At 37.6% G+C, this 18552-nt stretch overlaps 3 protein-coding genes across 3 annotated transcripts in view; 1 reads left to right on the top strand and 2 right to left on the bottom strand.

Moving 5' to 3' along the window:
* Positions 1-18552, bottom strand: part of LOC105380761 — a 103137-nt gene that overhangs the window by 31146 nt on the left and 53439 nt on the right. The gene's annotated exons all lie outside the window — the stretch shown is intronic.
* On the top strand, positions 9829-11414 carry LOC105380762. Its single transcript, XM_038108313.2, has 2 exons — positions 9829-10055; positions 10465-11414. The coding sequence occupies exons 1-2, from the start codon at positions 9853-9855 to the stop codon at positions 11009-11011; spliced, it is 750 nt and encodes a 249-aa protein (XP_037964241.2). The 5' UTR covers positions 9829-9852; the 3' UTR covers positions 11012-11414.
* On the bottom strand, positions 14661-17233 carry LOC105380723. The gene is made up of 2 exons (XM_011550316.3): positions 16933-17233; positions 14661-15728 (listed from the first exon to the last, which is right to left on the bottom strand). Exons 1-2 carry the CDS (start codon positions 17127-17129, stop codon positions 14726-14728), a joined length of 1200 nt encoding a protein of 399 aa, XP_011548618.3. The 5' UTR covers positions 17130-17233; the 3' UTR covers positions 14661-14725.

The raw sequence follows: 18552 nt of genomic DNA, 5'->3' as shown, positions 1-18552 counted from the left end.
GTGACAATTTCTCCATAGTCGGTTAGAGCATAACCAGGGAGTAGTGGTGGACTTTTGACACATCTGTCATGAATTTTATATGGAGATGACGTATAATTAATAAATCAATCCCTGTCGGTTAGATAACCGACTATGGAGAAATTGGCACTAGATACACGATTGTAGTAGTAAAAAATCGGTCTTATGATCTTATATACTGCAATACGATACGTAGGTACTTCCCCAAACTAAAAACCAAAACAGTAACAAATAAAAATGCCACGAATTTTCCAAATCGCGATACATTATTTTAATACTAAATAACCACTTTATGAACTTTATGTACCTATTGTATATTTTAAATCAAATTTTGTAGTAAATTAAATGCAGGTATTCACTGCACGTTTACCCAGTAATAAGTTAATTGGAAATCCGCTCCGGGGTCACTCTATACACCGAAGAACGAACGAACGAGAGCTGTCGTGCAATCGGCACTCTTATTACAAAGAGATAGAGGCCTGGTTAGCCCTGCAGTTTTGTTTTTCCTAAGCTTCGGAGAGCTGCGCGAACCTCGGCTCTGTCTCGTTGTATTAAGCGTGCGGATTGCGTGACAATTCTCGTTCGTTTATCGTCATTATAGTGTGACCCCCCGGTACCTACCACCTACCTCAGTGGCTCGGGCTCTGGGGCACTTAAGTGATTGAAGTAAACTTTTTAATTATGTACGGCGCCGGTGCTTTCTGTTGTAATTCAGGGAATAATCGAACGTGGAGCGAGATTTTAGCAGCTTCGTAAGCTGAATTCGCTTCAATATTAGTACCCAGTTGCTTAATTGATTAAATTTCAAGCATTAACCTCCTGAAATGAATGTCCTGCTCACTGAGAATTCAGCCAAGGCATGCTTAACTTGATGTCCTCAGTTATGAAACCGGATGTTTTTTTTCCTGATATCCCTAGGTCATTATAACAAAACTTGTTCAGAATGAAGATCTGTGTGACCTACTTTCGGATTTGCACCTACGAAAGACACACACTGTATATATACGTACAATAACAAAGGAAAGGGTGCTGACTTGCTGAGTTATCTTACTTATTCAAATCCTTGAAAAGAAGATAAAATAGCTAATACACATTACTTTCTTACCTTCCTAAACCCTTCTCGCCTGTCACATTAACTGCGATACGACTGAAGTATAGATGAAAAAACTAGGACCAGCGTCAGCTCAGTTAAGCCTGCCATAGGTACATGTTGGCCATGCCCAACATATCATCATCAGCCAATAATCATCCACTGCTGGACATAGGCCTCTCCCAAGGAGCGCCACAACACTCGGTCCTCGGGCTTCCTCATCCAACTACTACCGGCTACCCGCCTGTCCAGCGGGCAGGAGGGCGTCCCACGCTGCGTCTGCCTGTTCGTGGTCTCCACTCGTGAACTCGTCTACCCCAACGGTTATCGGCCAACATATACAGGGTGTTGCAAAAAGGGTATACTAAGCCGAAACCATTTTTTAAATTTTGATTTCGGTTTCGGGCTTAGATATTTTCTTTTATCTTCTTATTTTAAAATGTTTAAACCTAAACTTATTAATAAGTAAATAACTTAGTTAACTTAACAATATCAATGCTTGTCTGTAAGAGTTACCTACTGCAGAAGAGCGGGGCTTCCTAATACAAGTTTTTAAAAATACTTAAAAGGATTGCTCCAGTCATGTACACCTAGATTAAGTATGGTTATTGAAATATAGATTTATTATTTATTTAAATTTATATACCATGCTGCACATGTAGGTTTCGGCTTAGTATACCCATTTTGCAACACCCTGTATAGAGGAACAACAAATGGTGCCCGTTGGAGACTCATCTCAGATTGTAATTGTAGTAAAACAATGCTTGCGGATGTTCGAGGGAAGCACAGGGGTGGAAAACAATACTCTGAAAACACATGTATGTAATTATGATTGCTACATTTTTAATAAGCTTCCGAGTTGCACTGAAGTAGCTTCCCCGAGGGACGTATTTTTTGTATTGTACCATATAACTGTATGTTTATGTAAGGATAGTATAAAGCTGTTGGTTTTCTCCGCAATAAACTTCTTCTTCCTAGCCTTTTTCTTATTTAGGGTCGGCTTTGTGCGTCATGTCACGCCATTTTACCCTATCCTCTGTCATATCCTCATTCACTCCACACTCTCTCATATCTTCTTTCACACAATCAAGCCACGTCTTTCTTGGTCTTCTTCTCTTACGTCTTCCTTCAGGTCTCATTTTCAACACTTTCTTTGTATAAACTAAAATAAATTAAAAAAAAACAACAGGCAGAAAGAAGTAGAAACTCATAATGATAGCGAATAAGAATAGCGTTGTACTGTAGACACATAATCGTAAATACGGATTCATTTTAATAGTTTTGAGATTTAAACGCAATATCGTAAGTTTCATACATTGCTTCGCCTTCTGGCATTCAATTTGAATCTTTATTCTGTATGACCATAAAGTATACAAAGCGTTGGTAAGATTATTATAAAAATCTCGCACGTTTCCCGCTTAGGTAACTTTATGAGAGTATTTTCTTTCCCTTTTGAACCTCATTTCAAGCTACGCTCGTGGTACTGCGCTGTAAGGGAATGCTTTGTGCTCTATTGATTTAGCTTTGTATTGCACAATGTTAGAAGGAAATCTCGGAAAATGTCTACTGCCTAGATGTTTATCGAATCTTATTAAAAGTTCTTTCTTTCCGTGCATTTTTTATGTTATACGATCTGATATCTTTCTATAGATAATGTATTGTAAATTGCCGTACGTACGTACGTACTTTATAACGTTATTTGAAGAATGTTTGGTCGTAAAATAAGGCACCTACCAGTAATATGTATAAATAAGGTTTACTAGGTACTTTTATATTAATTTACATACGAATTCTCCCGTGAGAGAGTTGAAGTAAATTCTCATCAAAAACTGTTTGCATTTCCAATTTTGAACAAACTGCAGAGAGCTCGCACAATCAGATTTTCTTTTGGCCTCATTCTAACATACCTGTTCTATTTCCTTTGAAAGCACCGCGATGCTCCAGCACTGTTATCTTGATTTTTTGTATGTTTGTCAGGAAAATATAAAATGGAAATGGGAACATATTTTGAAGGTAGGTAGGAAGACAAAGAGCCCTTATTCGAACGGATAGTAGTTTGTAAAAAAAAAACGTTCATCAGAAAATTTTAGAATAGAATAGAATACTCGTTGATATTCATTCAGTACTAACTACCATAAGTGACAAATTAAATACTGAATGATTTAATCAATTTGGCGAATTTTGGTAAGTCAAAGTTTATCCCTAAATTCCCCAGGAAATTTGTAATTAAAAAGGTCGCGGATGGCAGCATTTGCTCCGCTGCCTCGCAACAGTTCACTCTAAGTACTCACTCAGTGTACTCAGTGAGTACTCGTTCCACATCCACGTTTATTGCGCAAGGGTACCTCCACGTACTCAGCATCCAGTTCCGGGAACGTAAGTGATATGTAGGATAAAGAACACCTCATGAATAGTTCATAAGGCTACCTCTACGTGAAACGGGAAAGAAGTGCTGCAACCTCAGCAGAACCGAGTGTGCCGAGTAATGATTATCGATGGATAACGATTAATAACCTAACCAACGTTAAAAACCCCCGGTTTCCAACAATAAAAGTAGCATAACTTTTGAACGGCTGAACCGATTTCCATGAAACATGGCTACTCTTGGGGTAACATTACCCTTATGACCCTAAAGACACAAAACGAAAATCGCATTAGCCGTTCTCGAGGCTATAGCTCTCGAGAGCTAGGGTGTATCTGTCTACCACAGACAGATACACACACAGATACACAGAGGCGTTAAACTTACAACACCCCTCTTTGTCGCTGTGGCCTATGTGCGATGGACATGGCTCTCTACGTCATATGAGATGTCCGCAATGATTAGTTTACAGATGGCGTACTGTCGACCTTGACGGCGCAAACTGTACCCGTATTACGAAAATTCGACACTTTCGAATTGATACTTCCAAGAGGGTACGCTAGGGGAGCATAAATGTTTCTTTATACGAGTTTTACCTACGAGGTTTAGGGTATCGTCCCACGACTGGGTATTATCTACATTTTCAATCGAATCGAACGTTAAATACAGTTCGTGTTGTCTATTAGGGAGAGGCCTCATTGATGCGTTCTGTTGCCGCAGCGTTCTCGCTGCCATATATTTTTCATGACTCAGTTAGTACGTTACGTTAAGGTGAGTATAGATTACAACATTTTGTCCAGCATTTATGTGTAATGTAACGTTCTTACGAATGGTACAATACAGGCAAAAGCATGACAAAAAGTTCGTAAAAGGATAATACACTAGAACATAAAATATAAGAGAGTGGCTCGTTGTTCTGACTGTTACAAGTAGGTAAATGTTGTAGTCTATACTGACCTTTAGAATAGAATACTACTTTATGGACTAAACAGGACACAAATAATAATTTATATAATAAAGTGGGTACAACGAAATAGGCGGCCTTATATCGCTAAAAGCGATCTCTTCCAGGCAAACTTTGGGTGGAGGAGAGACTTAAAGAATAAATGAGGAAGGTATACAAAAGTTTTAGTAAACAATCATGTTTAAAATAAATACATACATTAAACAGTTACGTCTACTAAGCTTTGGCAACGCTGACTTGCCTCAAGTAAAGTGACAACACGGGGGTTTGTCATGTAGTGTAGTGTGTCCACAAAGGACCTGTTCACCGGGACATCTGCAGACAAGTCTTGTGGCTAGCAGAGGACTGTTTCTCCGTGTATGTATGTATGTATGTACCTGAAACAAGCGAAGCAGTGCTGAATTAAATACATATAAAGTACTAAATAAAGTTGATTAATTATGGCAATTAGGGTTAGAATTAGAATGTTGAACAATATTGTTTTTAGATTTAGAGCTTTTTTCTATAAACTGATCTGATTTTTATCAAGGAGTAGAATTGTGTACACAAATAATTTGTTTGACGTGAGGTGTGAGCGCATCAAAATGATTCATGACTTTCTATTGACAACGCAAAATAATCATAAAATAGGTATGTTAAAAAAAAAGATCCCGAAGAATTGAGGACCTCGTCCTTTTTTTGAAGTCGGTTGAAGAGGAGTAGTAGAAGAATGTTGTAAGTGCCTGGTAGAGATCGCTTTTAGCGAGCCTATTGCTTTAACTCCACTGTATAAATTGTAATTTGTGTTCTGTTTTTAGTCAATAAAGAAGTAGGTATTCTATTCTATTCTAAGTGATGGGGTATCCAACATATTCACCACATAAGGTAAATACAATCAGTAATAATAAAATTATAAGGAAATATTTAATCACTAATTTTGAACATAAATAGGTCTAACGAAAACATAGAGAAGCGTCTAAATTTTTTTGGGCCACTGAAGTGTCCCGGACAGCCGTAAAAGAGAAATAATACGCGCAATTCTTAATTTAAATTCTCTCAGTTCTAAACGGCCAGCGAGACAATTATAATTTTAAATTAACTTGTATACAAAACATCGTTGTTTTAATAAGAATTCATAATTAGACGTTTCTCGGCGGAATTACTCAATATTTCGTTTTTTAAACGCTTGCAGAAGAGTAACTTTTGTGGAAACCCTTTTTTGTTAATAATTGCTGGATAATTAATTAATAAAATAGGTGAATAAAAAATACGGATCTTTGTTTAAATATTTTTGAATTATGCTTAACTAATTTAAAAGTCGTTTTAGCGTCTTTTTGTAGTCTTTTTAATACTAGCATTTGCGCGCGAGCTTTGCTTGCCCATAAAATAAAATGTCACAATGTGAATCAATAGACAAGCTTTCGTGTTTATATTATTACTCGTTGTGGGTGCAGAAATGCACCTCTGCCTACCCCGCAAGGTAGTACATTAGTACAAGGTGAGTGTTTGTATTATGTATATTTATGTCGAAGGCATCTTTCTTTCTTCATCTTTCTCCTTTTTGGTTGAATCACTAGCCATTCATTGGATGGCGCTACTCAATTGTATGAATAGGCTGAACGTTGATTGTACAAGCGTCACAAAACGTCCAACTAGTTAGCTGACTTAAAATCAGTCAGGTGGTTAATAAAACAAATATGGCGTCTAACAGCTAACAGCTGACACAAAAAGCACCTATATTGTTAGTTTTTTGCAAATAAATTAGCTTTAAAGTGCGTTATTTGTGTTAAAATGGTTCTACCTTTTTTGGCATAAGATTTATTTGCCTAATCTCGTATTGCATAGTAACGTTTGGTCAAAGTCTCGTTACGCCGAAAATCGTATGGCATAAATCTCGTTTAGTAAAAAGTTATTTCGCATTACATTGTTTAGCCTAATAATGGTATGGCCAAATCTTGAATAGCCTAATAATGCTATGGCATAGGTTTATACAAAGTAATAATATTCATTTGGCTTTAACTTTGACGGAGCGTCTCCCTACATAGCGCAAACTGGTGCCTTGTATTGTTTCCGCTGTTTGGAAAACGCTCCGCTCCGCTTCGCTGCGCTCCGCTTTGGTTTTGATGAACATGTGCACCTTTTTAGGTTTCGATCTCATGGGGTTTGTAATAATTATATTGGTCGTTAACTTTTGATTTTTTGATCATACAATATCGTGATTTTCGGGATGTAGGAGAAAAATACCACAATTTGTACATTTACTACGTACTTAATATATTATTTATTAAGATAACATTAGGAGAAACAAGATTATACATAGGTATAGACGAACATGAATTTGAGCAAACGAAACTTAGGTGTTTAAAGATTGTGCCTAAAGAGTTTTAGACGAAACGAGCCTTATGCCACATAAGTCTTGGCAAAGTGATGGTTCGGCCAAAAAAGTTTAGACCATACGAGTTATGCGAAATGAGTTTCGGTCAATAAAGATTATGCGAGATGAGCGGAACCCGTTAAAATAGTGTGCCAATGCCAACATGGATTTACCTATTATTACGCCGCTGGCGGATAGTTTCAAAGAAAAAATTGTGGCGAAACTGGATAATAACAACAATATGAAGGTACGTTTATTGTTATTGCTATGTTAATTTGTGAGATAAGAGCTTTGTAACATAGTCTTTTTGTTGACTCTTGTCTGGTCATTTTCACCCTAACCAGACATTACAAAGTTGCTATACTATATCCCATTCAACGACTTCGCTGAATGACGTTCAGTCAAGACGTCGAACGTTACAATCAACGACTTGACGAGTCTATCTAAGTAGTTCTTTAAATTGTCCTTTAGTCATACAACTGAATAGAGCCATCCAATGAACGGGCTAGTGGTTCAATCAAAAAGGAGATTAAACCAGATGCCTGCGACATTTATATCGTTGTATGATAGTTTTCTTGAAATGAAAAGCTTTAGCTTTATGGGAAGGAAGTAATATCTTAACTATACAGACTATATAAATTCATTTTAATCCCTATGCTCCACACTAATGACACTATCCTAGTACCTTTCATATGAAGCAGTGCGGAATTCTCTAGTTTATGTTAGAAACTTAGCAAACTTCAGCATGGCAACTTTACCACATTGGAGCTGAATATATTGTACATTTGTAACATCTCTAATTTAATTAAACAGAACATTATTTTTTGTGTAAGTACACTTAAACATAAAAGTGAAAATACCTACGATATAAAATGGCGAACAAATCCTTATCATACATTATAACATAACGTTTATGAATCTATAAATAATCTTATCTAATGCTTGCGTAATACACGCTACCGGTTGTCAACTATGTCGCCGTCTCGCTTTCGCTTGTGACACATAAGTGTAGCGAGACAAAGACAGCATCATTATATCGACCACATGTTCCGGGTTCGATTACCGCGCGCACGCTACTTGCATATTTTGGCGCATTCACTCGTATATATTTAAGTGCAATATGCCAAAAAAACTTGATCACTAAGCGGAAAGGCGCTAATGACAAAATCTATAATTTTATGTATTTTGGCCTAAGACTGTACTTACCTCAAACCTACCTACACACGTTGAACAGATGTTTAGCTATCAAATACCATGTGGAACTCGCGTCTTGTTATTTTTTTGATGGTAAAAAGTTAATGTTCAACGTGGTCACATCATATCTATTGGTGGTCATACAATCATACCCCCTCACAAACATTGTTACTATGGGAGGTTTCTCTGCACCTGACCGTACTTATTATCAAACAAAAAACATTGACTTATATAATATAATAACAGAATAAGTAAAAGTAACTGAGAACCCTTTGAGGATACGAGCGCCTCGACCCGAGTATTATAAAGGTAAATAAGTACGTATTAACATAACACCCCATTCCCAGACGAAATAACTTTGTCTATCAAACATGAAACATTAGAAGTACGAATGAAACCCGAATCCCTGTGGATAGCAAAATGGAGTTTTAGTGGGGATCTAATTTGACAACTTGGAGACTTTAATTTGAAACTGGTTGGGAGTTAGGACTGTCAGTCAAGGTCACGAGTCTGATATTCGAATGGTAGGCAGTGTTCCCAGTAGACTGACTGTACGCCACACCGCCGCCGCCGCCGCGCCGACTGTAATATTTTTTTTTATAATTCATCTTTTTATTTATTTATTTACTTTATTTGGACATCTTACAGTATGTGTAATTATTATATTGCCTTACCCTATTTATTTACTTTAAATTATAACTAATTATTGGAATTTAAATATTTAAATATGTAACGCAACCTCACGTACGTATTATTATATTCTTAATAGGTTTCATAATTCTAGGAGAACAAATAATTAGAGGTATAGGAGATGGCCTCCTCCAAACTAAAGAGTTTTTGCAATAATCTCCAAGCTTGGTAGGCAAGTAACACAACTAAAACGTGTAACACCCACGAACACGGGAACAAATATGTGTATGTAACTAATATTTATCCCGGCCGAGAAGAGATCCCGTACCCTTGGCACAACAGTCACTAGCCACTGCGCCACCGTACCTATCATAATGCACCAAAGACTACAATTTACACGTTAAAAAGTGTTTTTTTTTTCATCGGTATCCCAACATTGCCAAGCAACAAGGTTTTAATTTAATTATTATAATTGGTGCTTGTATAACGGGGTCGCTCGCTACAGTGTAGCTTGACTTATTTTATTATTAGTTCGGCAAACCTGTCGAGAGCACAAAGATTATAGGATAACAATAGAATTGAATTTTGATTCATCATTTTAATTGAAATCAATTTTAACTCTACTAAGATTAAATGTTTGTGTCGTGAAATGGCAATAGTGTGCTAGTACTTAATAGGTACCTTATGTACCTAGTAAGCTCTTTGTTACATAGACAGGGGTTTACTGCTGGTTTTTAAAACCATTAGATATTACTTAATAGATTTTTTAAAACTTACTAATAATATGGTTCGCCTGATTCTCTGTTCATTTGGAACATAATATTGGTATTGGTATAGATATTCGCTATACAATTTCACCAGTTATTAAGTCCGCCTATTGTTCATTGTTTCTAGTTTACAAGTATTATATATGTATGTTTTTAACCGTCTTCAAAAAAAGGAGGAGGTTCTTAATTCGTCGGGATCTTTTTTTAATATTTGTGGTGACCAATAAAGTTATTATATTCTACATGATAAAGTAAAGTAAATTATTTGCTATTGTTATTACGCCGCCATTTTGTCAGCCGCGTCGCAATGCCCCCCGCACCCTCCGCTCCCCCTTGCTCGCCATCTCAGTTCCTATCTGTTGTTCAAGGCGAACGCACGTCCTTATTGTGCAACACGTACTATAACTTAAAATGGAGGATAAAGATATTCAATCTTCCATTTCCAAAAGTGATAGTGATGTGTCAGACGAAGAAATGGCGGATTCTTCGGAAGATACACCTCAAAATATTAAAATAAAAAGTGAACCTTCTGACTCTGACTCAACAGAACACGTGTCGGAGTTGCAACCAAAACCAATAGTATTTTTTGGTGTCGCCGCCAGTAACTACCAAGATATAATAAAAGCTGTATCTGTTTTTAATACAGAGGATGATGGTGACGACCCGCTATTTCGAAAGTATGTATTTGTTTACATAATTTATTTCCGTATTTTTCTTGGAATAAGTAAACTATTATTAGAGCTGTCGCCCGGCATGTACCTACCTACCGAATGCATTATTTTATATAATACAACTAAATAACTAAACTGCACAACTAAATTTGTAAATGTGTACCACAAGTGCATTGTATTCATTGCAAAACGGCAATACGGCTCGCAACCTATCACTTTAAATGCGGTATCTGTAGACGCGCCTTGATAGTGCGATGGTTAGGTTATAGGCCCAGGTTTTTCTCTCAATATATAAAAAGAAAGGCCAGCTTAGTTTTTTCAGGATAAGGATTAAATTTAGGGTTTGACACAGCTAAATGTAAATTTTGTGACATCGAATTCACTACCGATATTTAAAATATTAATTTTGTTACAGGAAAAAGCAATTGACAGCTGATGAAATACGCACGCGTTGGAATGTTCATAAAATCTTCAAACGCCTCGGCACACAGGAGCAGTGCCTCCAGTTTGCCCTGGACAGAGCCCTGCTGCCGGCTTCCCGACTGTGCAGGCGCCACAAGACCCCTATGAAATTACAAACAATTGGCGACAGTATAGGACGATTTCAGTGTACTAAGGACATCTGCCGAAATCGAGCTTTTAGTAGGAGTGACCATACGTTTTTTGAGGGGTGCCAAATGCAACTTAGACTGATTTTCGAAATGATGTATTTCTACAGCAATGGCTACGATTACGAGCAGACACAGAGGGAGTGCTACATCCCGGACCGGGACGCCGCCCTGCACCTCGCCACCATCGCCATGTGGTTCGGCTACTGCAGGGAAGCCGTCGTCATCTACCAGATCAAACACCAAAAGGAAAAACCTAAAATAGGAGGCCCTGGTCGTTTAGTTATATTAGACGAATCAAAAATGGGGTACACAAGCATGAGGGCGGAAAATCCAGGCGTGGCCATTGGATGATCGGTATTATAGAGGAAGGCACCTTAGACTTCAGAGTGGACGTTTTCCCTGATAATGAGAAGAGTTTAAATGAAAATTTGGTGAGGGCAGTTAAAAGACACGTGATCGAAGGAAGCACTATCCGTGCCGGTGACTGGGCCGCGTACAGGTGCTTGTGTGACCGCGGGTACGCGGTGGAGGTGACAGACGATGCCAGTGAGAGGCCCTGGCAGGTGCTAAAGTGCTCCTACAAGGGTTTCAATGAGCGCTACCACTACCAGGAGGACATGGGGTTCGCGGAGTGGCTGGTCGAGCTGTCGTGGAGGAAGAGGATGAAGATGCGCAGTCTGGATCCGTTCGAGAAATTGATAGAATGTATCCAGTATGTATATCCACGGAGGAAACTTAAATAATATGTACCTACGTTACTACTTGTTTGATTTCATGATTATCTAATAAATAATTATATGTTTCACTTTTCAAAAACTGCTTTGTTTTTAAATTACCTAATTATAAGGTATAGGATAGGGCATAACAATTTGCGCTGTAGAATTGGTTGGATGTAGATCGGACTGGAACCAGTGTCAATGACAAACCTTAGTCTTCGACCAAAGACCTTAGTCTAGCCAGGCCTGTGTCACTCCGCGCATGGGCGGCGCAGGCGCCAGCCTGGCGCCTGCCGCCTCGAGGGGGCGAATCTAGTCGGCTGCCGCAAGCGGAAGACGATACACGCGCGCGCTATTTGTTCCTATTTCGTACTAGTTTATAAATGTCGTATTTAGGTATTTATTAAAATTTATGAATAGAAAAATGGACATAAAAAGAAAAAAAGCAGCAAAAAAATACTGTGCCGTATTTAATTGCTTAAATACGGATCGTGATCCAAATTTATTTTTTTAGATTACCAAAAGATGCTGACAGGTAAAACTAATCTAAGTATTTTATTGATTTCTTCTACGTTCCTTATTTGAAATGAAATTAATCTGAACTACAAACCCTTTTTTCTCCATGTTGAACAAAGTCTATTCCAATTTTGTTTTCGTTAAAGTATTAAATTTACAGACACAACTACCTTCAAAATGTATTAATGAATCGATTATAAAATGTGCGCTGAGTGGGATTAGTGCTTAACGAAACTAACACGTTCTGTATCATAATATAAATTATATCCATAATATAAATTATAACGAAAAAAAAACATGTTTTCACAAAATTAAATGTTTTAGGTTACCTACCTACTTAGATTCATACATATTTTATGTAGGTACTTCAAAATATCTTAACTATGAAATTGTTATTGTTTTTACTGGTTATTTCCAATAGAAAAAAAGTTTGGAATAGCTTTGTATTCTAAATTCTAAATATTCTAATAAATTCAAATTAATTTTGTTTTAAAACATGACATTCTTTTTACAAACTCAGTCCGTTGCTTTGTAAACGTTGTAGTCTGTGGTGCTGAGGCAACCCTAAGGTGGCGTTCTTTTTCAATGCGTATAACCACGTATAACTTATTATGCACTGTAGTCCAGTGAAATAAGGCGCATATTCCCTCAAAAATTAATTGGTAGGTAAGTAAATAAAAACGTATGCGGCTGGAACGCGATCTAAATTAGATCTTATTGCTTATGGGATGGAGTCATATTTCTTTGCAAGCCATTGCGAAGATGGACTTCTGTACCTGGTACTAGTTATTATTCTGTGGTCTAGCTTTAATGTTGGTTACCGACACGAAGTTAAGACGGTATTGGATTGCGATGATGTAGGCTCCTATGGTCTGTTTTTAATCTCAGATAGTAAATTGTCAGATTCTGAACGGTTCATCAACAGTCGATTGTCCCGCCAATAGAACGATACGTCACTAAATTGCGGGACAATCGACTGTTGATGAACCGTTCAGAATCTGTCAATTTACAATACTCTTTATTTAAACGGCTAAAAGTAGGCACTTGAAAAGAGAATGGCCAAATCTGACTCGTTTTGCAGCCACTAACACTAACCAAACCAATTTTTGTTCAGTGATAAAGGTGTTCTAAATGAGGGAAAAATGTATAAAAAAATCTAATCCACTTTTTAAAAATATACTTTGCTTGAGGGAAACATCTAGTACAGTACAAATACTTGATCTTTCGGCACCTATATCTTCGTTCTCCCAGGCCTCATAATAAATTTTACACCAGGATAATAATATACTGTAGTCATGGGCTACACATTAGTGTATGCTTCATCAATGGCTGCTTTGGCGGGTCATGGCGCCATAGAGAAATGGCCATTCTCCTTTGGAAGGGACGGACGTAGCTTAGGTACAGGTATCGTAGAGATACGGTAGGAAAGGAATTTCCGAAATTCCCACGGGATTATGAAAAATAGACAAATCAAAATATAAAAATCAATTAATTTAAATTTTATGTAAATATCAGTACGGTTAACAACACATCTATCAGCATAAAATATGAAACATAAAATTATATAAATAATTAACTTAAAACTTAGTTCTTAAGCCCCATCCACACGCTTGGCAAACAATGGCAAACAGCCAAAAGCAAACGAAGTCCCAAACACCAACCATAATTACCCAACACAAACAGCCATCCACATGCTTGGCGAAAGTTCATAACATTCCGAATCGGCATACATGGCGGACGGCGAGCTTAATGCAGCTATTACTTTCGGGTTGACATATTTTTATTAAAAATTAAAGCCAAGACGTTGGTGCATGATTAAAATAAATCGTACAAGGTACTACTTAAAACCTATTATTTGTGCTTTAATTTGCCATGATAAATACAAGTAAAATAATAAATATACATAAAATATAGCAAGTAAATACGTCCACCTCCCGCAAGCTCGCGCGCATACTGATCGCTGCCAAACGTGTGGATGCGTAGCAAACTGTTTGCCAAACATCCTTTGATCTGGCAAGAAAAACCGACACCGATGCCGAACACTGCCCAACACAAACACAAACAGGCAAACAACAACAAACACCCATTCACACGTCCGTGTTTGCTGTTGGCTGTTTGCCAAGCGTGTGGATGAGGCTTTAGATATAGAAAAGTTTTGGCAAATGTTGTGGATACATATAACCGGTTAAGGGCTGATTTTGCAATGGTCAGATAAGTGTTATCTGAAGAATAAAATTGTTGCTGTCACTGTCTAATACAAACATTCGGATGCGACAGCAACAATTTTATTCCTCAGATTACACTTATCTGACTATTTAAAAATCAGCCCTAAAAATACTAGAATAAGACCTATGTAAATAGTTTAAGAATGATTAGTATTGTGTACTGTTTGTATTCCTTTCCTTTACCAATAATTTTCAATCTAGCCTACCATACCTTAGTATAAATATAAGGCTTAGTTATGGCAGTGTTTTGAAAAAGGGGACTTAGCGGGAAAAATGTTGTATGAAAAAACCTAAACTGCATAAAGTTAGATGCTTGAAACTTCAAATTTATAAATTAAAAAAAGTATTTTGCCATTACTACACTTTGCTGTATGAAGTCTTGAAAATCATTTTTAGTCAAGTATTTGTCAACTTCCATGTAATTTAATACCACTATGGCACGTTATTGGGTAGGTAGTTCGGGAGCGTCCACGGGAAAACATATTAAGGAGAATCCAAGCTCGCGGCCAATATACACTTTAAAATAAAACAAACGAGTTTCTGAAAAGTGAAACATATCAGTATAATTATTTATTAGAAAATCATGAAATCAAACAAGCAGTAACCTATTACATAAGTTTCTTCAGTGGATACACATACTGGATACACTCTATAAACTTCTCGAACGGATCCAGACTGCGGAGCTTCATCCTCTTCCTCCACGACCGCTCGACCAGCCACTCCGCGAACTCCATGTCCTCCTGGTATTGGCAGCGCTCCTTCAAACCCTTAAAGTAGCGCTTCACCACCTGCCAGGGCCTCAGAATGGCTTCGTCTGTCACTTCCACCCCCTTGTAAGAGCGCTTCAGCACCTGCCAGAGCCTCTCACTGGCATCGTCTGTCACCTCCACCGCGTACCCGTGGTCACACAAGCACTTGTACGCGGCCCAGTCACTGGCGCGGATAGTGCTTCCTTCGATCACGTGTTTTTTAACTAACCTCACCATATTCTCATTTATACTCTTCTCATTATCAGGCAAAATGTCCACTCTGAAGTCTGAGGTGCCTTCCTCTATAATACCGATGATCCAATGGCTATGCCTGATTTTTCCGCCCTCACGCGTCGTGTGCTCCAATTTTGATTCGTCTAATTTAACTAAACGACCAGGGCCTCCTATTTTTGCTTTTTCCTTTTGATGTTTGATCTGGTAGATGACGACGGCTTCCCTGCAGTAGCGGAACCACAGGGCGATGGTGGCGAGGGGCAGGGCTTCGTCCCGGCCCGGGACGTAGCACTCCCTCTGTGTCTCCTCGTAGTTGAAGCCGTCGCCGTAAAAATACATCAATTGCAAAATCTGCCTAAGTTGCATTTGACACCCGTCAAAAAAAGTATTGTCACTCCTACTAAAATATCCATTTCGGCAGATGTCCTTAGTACACTGAAATCGTCCTACACTGTCGCCGATTGTTTGTAATTTCATAGGGGTCTTGTGGCGCCTGCACAGTCGGGAGGTCGGCAGCAGGGCTCTGTCCAGGGCAAACTGGAGGCACTGTTCCTGTGTGCCGAGGCGTTTGAAGACTTTTAAAATATTCCAACGCTTGCATAATTCATCAACTGTCAATTTCTTTTTCCTGTAACAAAATCAATATTTTAAATAAGGAAAGTGAATTCGATTCGAAGTCACCTTTACAATTAGCGCTTTTAAAACCAAAATTTCATCCTTATCCTGAAAAAACTAGGCTGGCCTTTCTTTTTATATGTAGAGACAAAACAGAGCCTATCCTAACCGGTTCTACCTTTTTTGATCTAAGATTTATTTGTATAATCTCGTATTGCATAGTAACGTTTGGTCAAAGTCTCGTTTCGCCGAAAATCGTATGGCATAAATCTCGTTTGGTAAAAAGTTATTTCGCATAATCTTGTTTAGCCTAATAATGGTATGGCCGAATCTTGAAACGCCTAATAATGCTACATATATTAAGTATAATTTGCATAGGTTATACAAAGTAATAATATTCTTTTGGCTTTAACATTGACGGAGGGTCTCCCTACGTAGCGCAAACTGGTGCCTAGATAAGAAAATATTGTATTGTTTCCGCTATGTGGGAAACGCTCAGCTCCGCTCCGCTTCGCTGCGCTCCGCTTTGCTTTTGACGAACATGTGCACCTAACACGCTCCTCCTCGCTTTGCTCGTCGTCGCACCTATCTTTATGTTCCGATTCTATGGGGTTTGTAATAACTAGAATGGTCAATCACAAATTGATCGTTCAATATCGTAATTTTCGGGATGTAAGAGAGAAATACCACAATTTGTACATTTACTACATACTTAATATATTATTTATTAAGATAATATTAGGAGAAACAAGATTATACATAGGTATAGATGAACATAAATTTGACCAAACCAAACTTAGATGTTTCAAGATGGTACCAAAAGAGTTTTCGGCGAGCCTTAGGCCACATAAGTCTTGACGAAGTGATGATTCGACCAAAAAAGTTTAGACCATACGAGTTATGCGAATCGAGTTTTGGAAAATAAAGATTAGGCGAGATGAGGGGAACCCGCAATGAGTAGGTTAAATGCCCTTCCTTGGGATACACATCTAGAAATCTAGTTGCGCCGGTTTCTACACGATGTTTCTCTTCGTCGTAAAAGCACGTGGTATTATTGTATTTAAATTCCACAATAATTGATAATAAGTAATTAATTCGGTAGGTACTCGTAGGTACATGCCGGGACTTGAACACTCGGCGACCAACGGCGACGCCTCTAATAATAATACTTTATTCCAAGTAAAATACCGAAATAAATAATGTCAACAAACACCTACCTTCGAAATTGCGGGTCGCCACCATCATCATCTGTATTTAAAACAGATAAAGCTTTTACTATAGTTGAGACGGAAGGTCCACGTTTTATTTTATTATTTTGAAATGAATCTTCCGATTCTTCCGAAGATTCAGACATTTCTTCGTCTGACACATCACTATCACTTTTTGAAGCGGAAGACGAAGGTTTATCCTCCATTTTAAGTTATGGTATGTTTTGCACAAAAAGGACGTGCGTTCGCCTTGAACAACAGAGAGGAACTGAAGAGGGCGCGCAAGGGGGAGCGGTGGCGGTAGTGCGGGCGGGGGGTATTGCGACGCGGCTGACAAAATGGCGGCAATGACGGCGTAATAACAATAACAAATAATATATTTTATGAACCTACTTAAGAACTGGTGAAATTGTATAGAGAATATCTATAAAATACTTCGCAAATATGTTCCACATTTACAGAATTAAAAACCATTAATTAAGTAGGTATACTGACCTAAATTAATAGTAAATTAGAAAAAAAATACTAAGTAGGTATGTCATGGTTTTTGAAACCAGCAGTAAACCCCTGACTCTGTTACAAAGAGCTTCTAAATTAAGTATTACTAGAAGACTGTTGCCTGCTAGAAATCACACAACAATAAGTTTAAATTAATATCAAATAAAATAATGTATCAAAATTCTAATAATAAATAGTTGTTTTATAATCGTTGTGCTCTCGACAGGTTTGCCGAACTAATAATAGAATACGTCGACGATTAAAGTGACGTATCGTTCTATTGGCGGAACAATCAATGTCTCAATTTAGTAAGTATCTGAGATTAAAAAACAGACTTTAGACCTACATCCTACACATACACACGCATTAAAATTAAGAAAAATAGACACGTCTAATTATTTTAATTACTGTACTAGTAATCATTATAAAAACGGCGGCAAAACCTGCAATTATCTATTTAGAAGGCCGATTATTACACAAAGCTAAATGACAACATTCATTTGCATAATTATGTCATTTCATTACAGTAAAGAGTTGAGAAGGTGTTACCTAAACAAACCGACTGGGCGCCGGAGCCATTCTACTAATGTGAAAGTATGAAATGGTGTGTTGTTATGTTTGCTCAAAAATATTAATATTTAATATTTATCTATCTATGTATTTGTGTAGATATATCTATCAGCTGTCCGATACCCATAACACAGGCTCTGTCTTGCTTGGGTTCGGATGGCCGTGTGTGAGTTGTCCCAACATATGTATGTATTTTATTTTTATATTATACAATGTATTAAAATGTATTACAATGTATTAATGTATTAAATTGGTTGTCTGGATATTGGATGTGCTTTTGGATATTTTCTTAAGTGAATTATTATTGTGTGAGTTATGGTGTTGCAGGATTAAAATTATACAGAGTGTTGCAAAATGCATATCGTATACTAAGCCGAAAGGGGGTAACTCAGCACTCAGGGGGTAAATCTAAACAACTTTTGAAAATAAGAGGGGAAAAAAATACAAAAACTTTATTGATCACGTGACTTTTCACTATGGGGAGCTATTATAAATGTCCAAAAGTATAACCAAGTTTGTTTAGAATAACCCCCTCAGTCACCCTCTTTTGGAATGTGTAGG

This window comes from Plutella xylostella, chromosome 15, assembly GCF_932276165.1.
Source record: "Plutella xylostella chromosome 15, ilPluXylo3.1, whole genome shotgun sequence".
Lineage (NCBI taxonomy): Eukaryota > Metazoa > Arthropoda > Insecta > Lepidoptera > Plutellidae > Plutella > Plutella xylostella.
This window is presented reverse-complemented; position numbering and strand designations above follow the sequence as displayed.

Coding starts and splice junctions, on each gene's coding strand:
- LOC105380723 (XM_011550316.3), bottom strand. CDS start 17,129: ATGGAGGATAAACCTTCGTCTTCCGCTTCAAAAAGTGATAGTGATGTG. Junction 15,729..16,932: donor GGCGACCCGCAATTTCGAAG/GTAGGTGTTTGT, acceptor ATTTTGTTACAG/GAAAAAGAAATTGACAGTTG.
- LOC105380762 (XM_038108313.2), top strand. CDS start 9,853: ATGGCGGATTCTTCGGAAGATACACCTCAAAATATTAAAATAAAAAGT. Junction 10,056..10,464: donor GACGACCCGCTATTTCGAAA/GTATGTATTTGT, acceptor ATTTTGTTACAG/GAAAAAGCAATTGACAGCTG.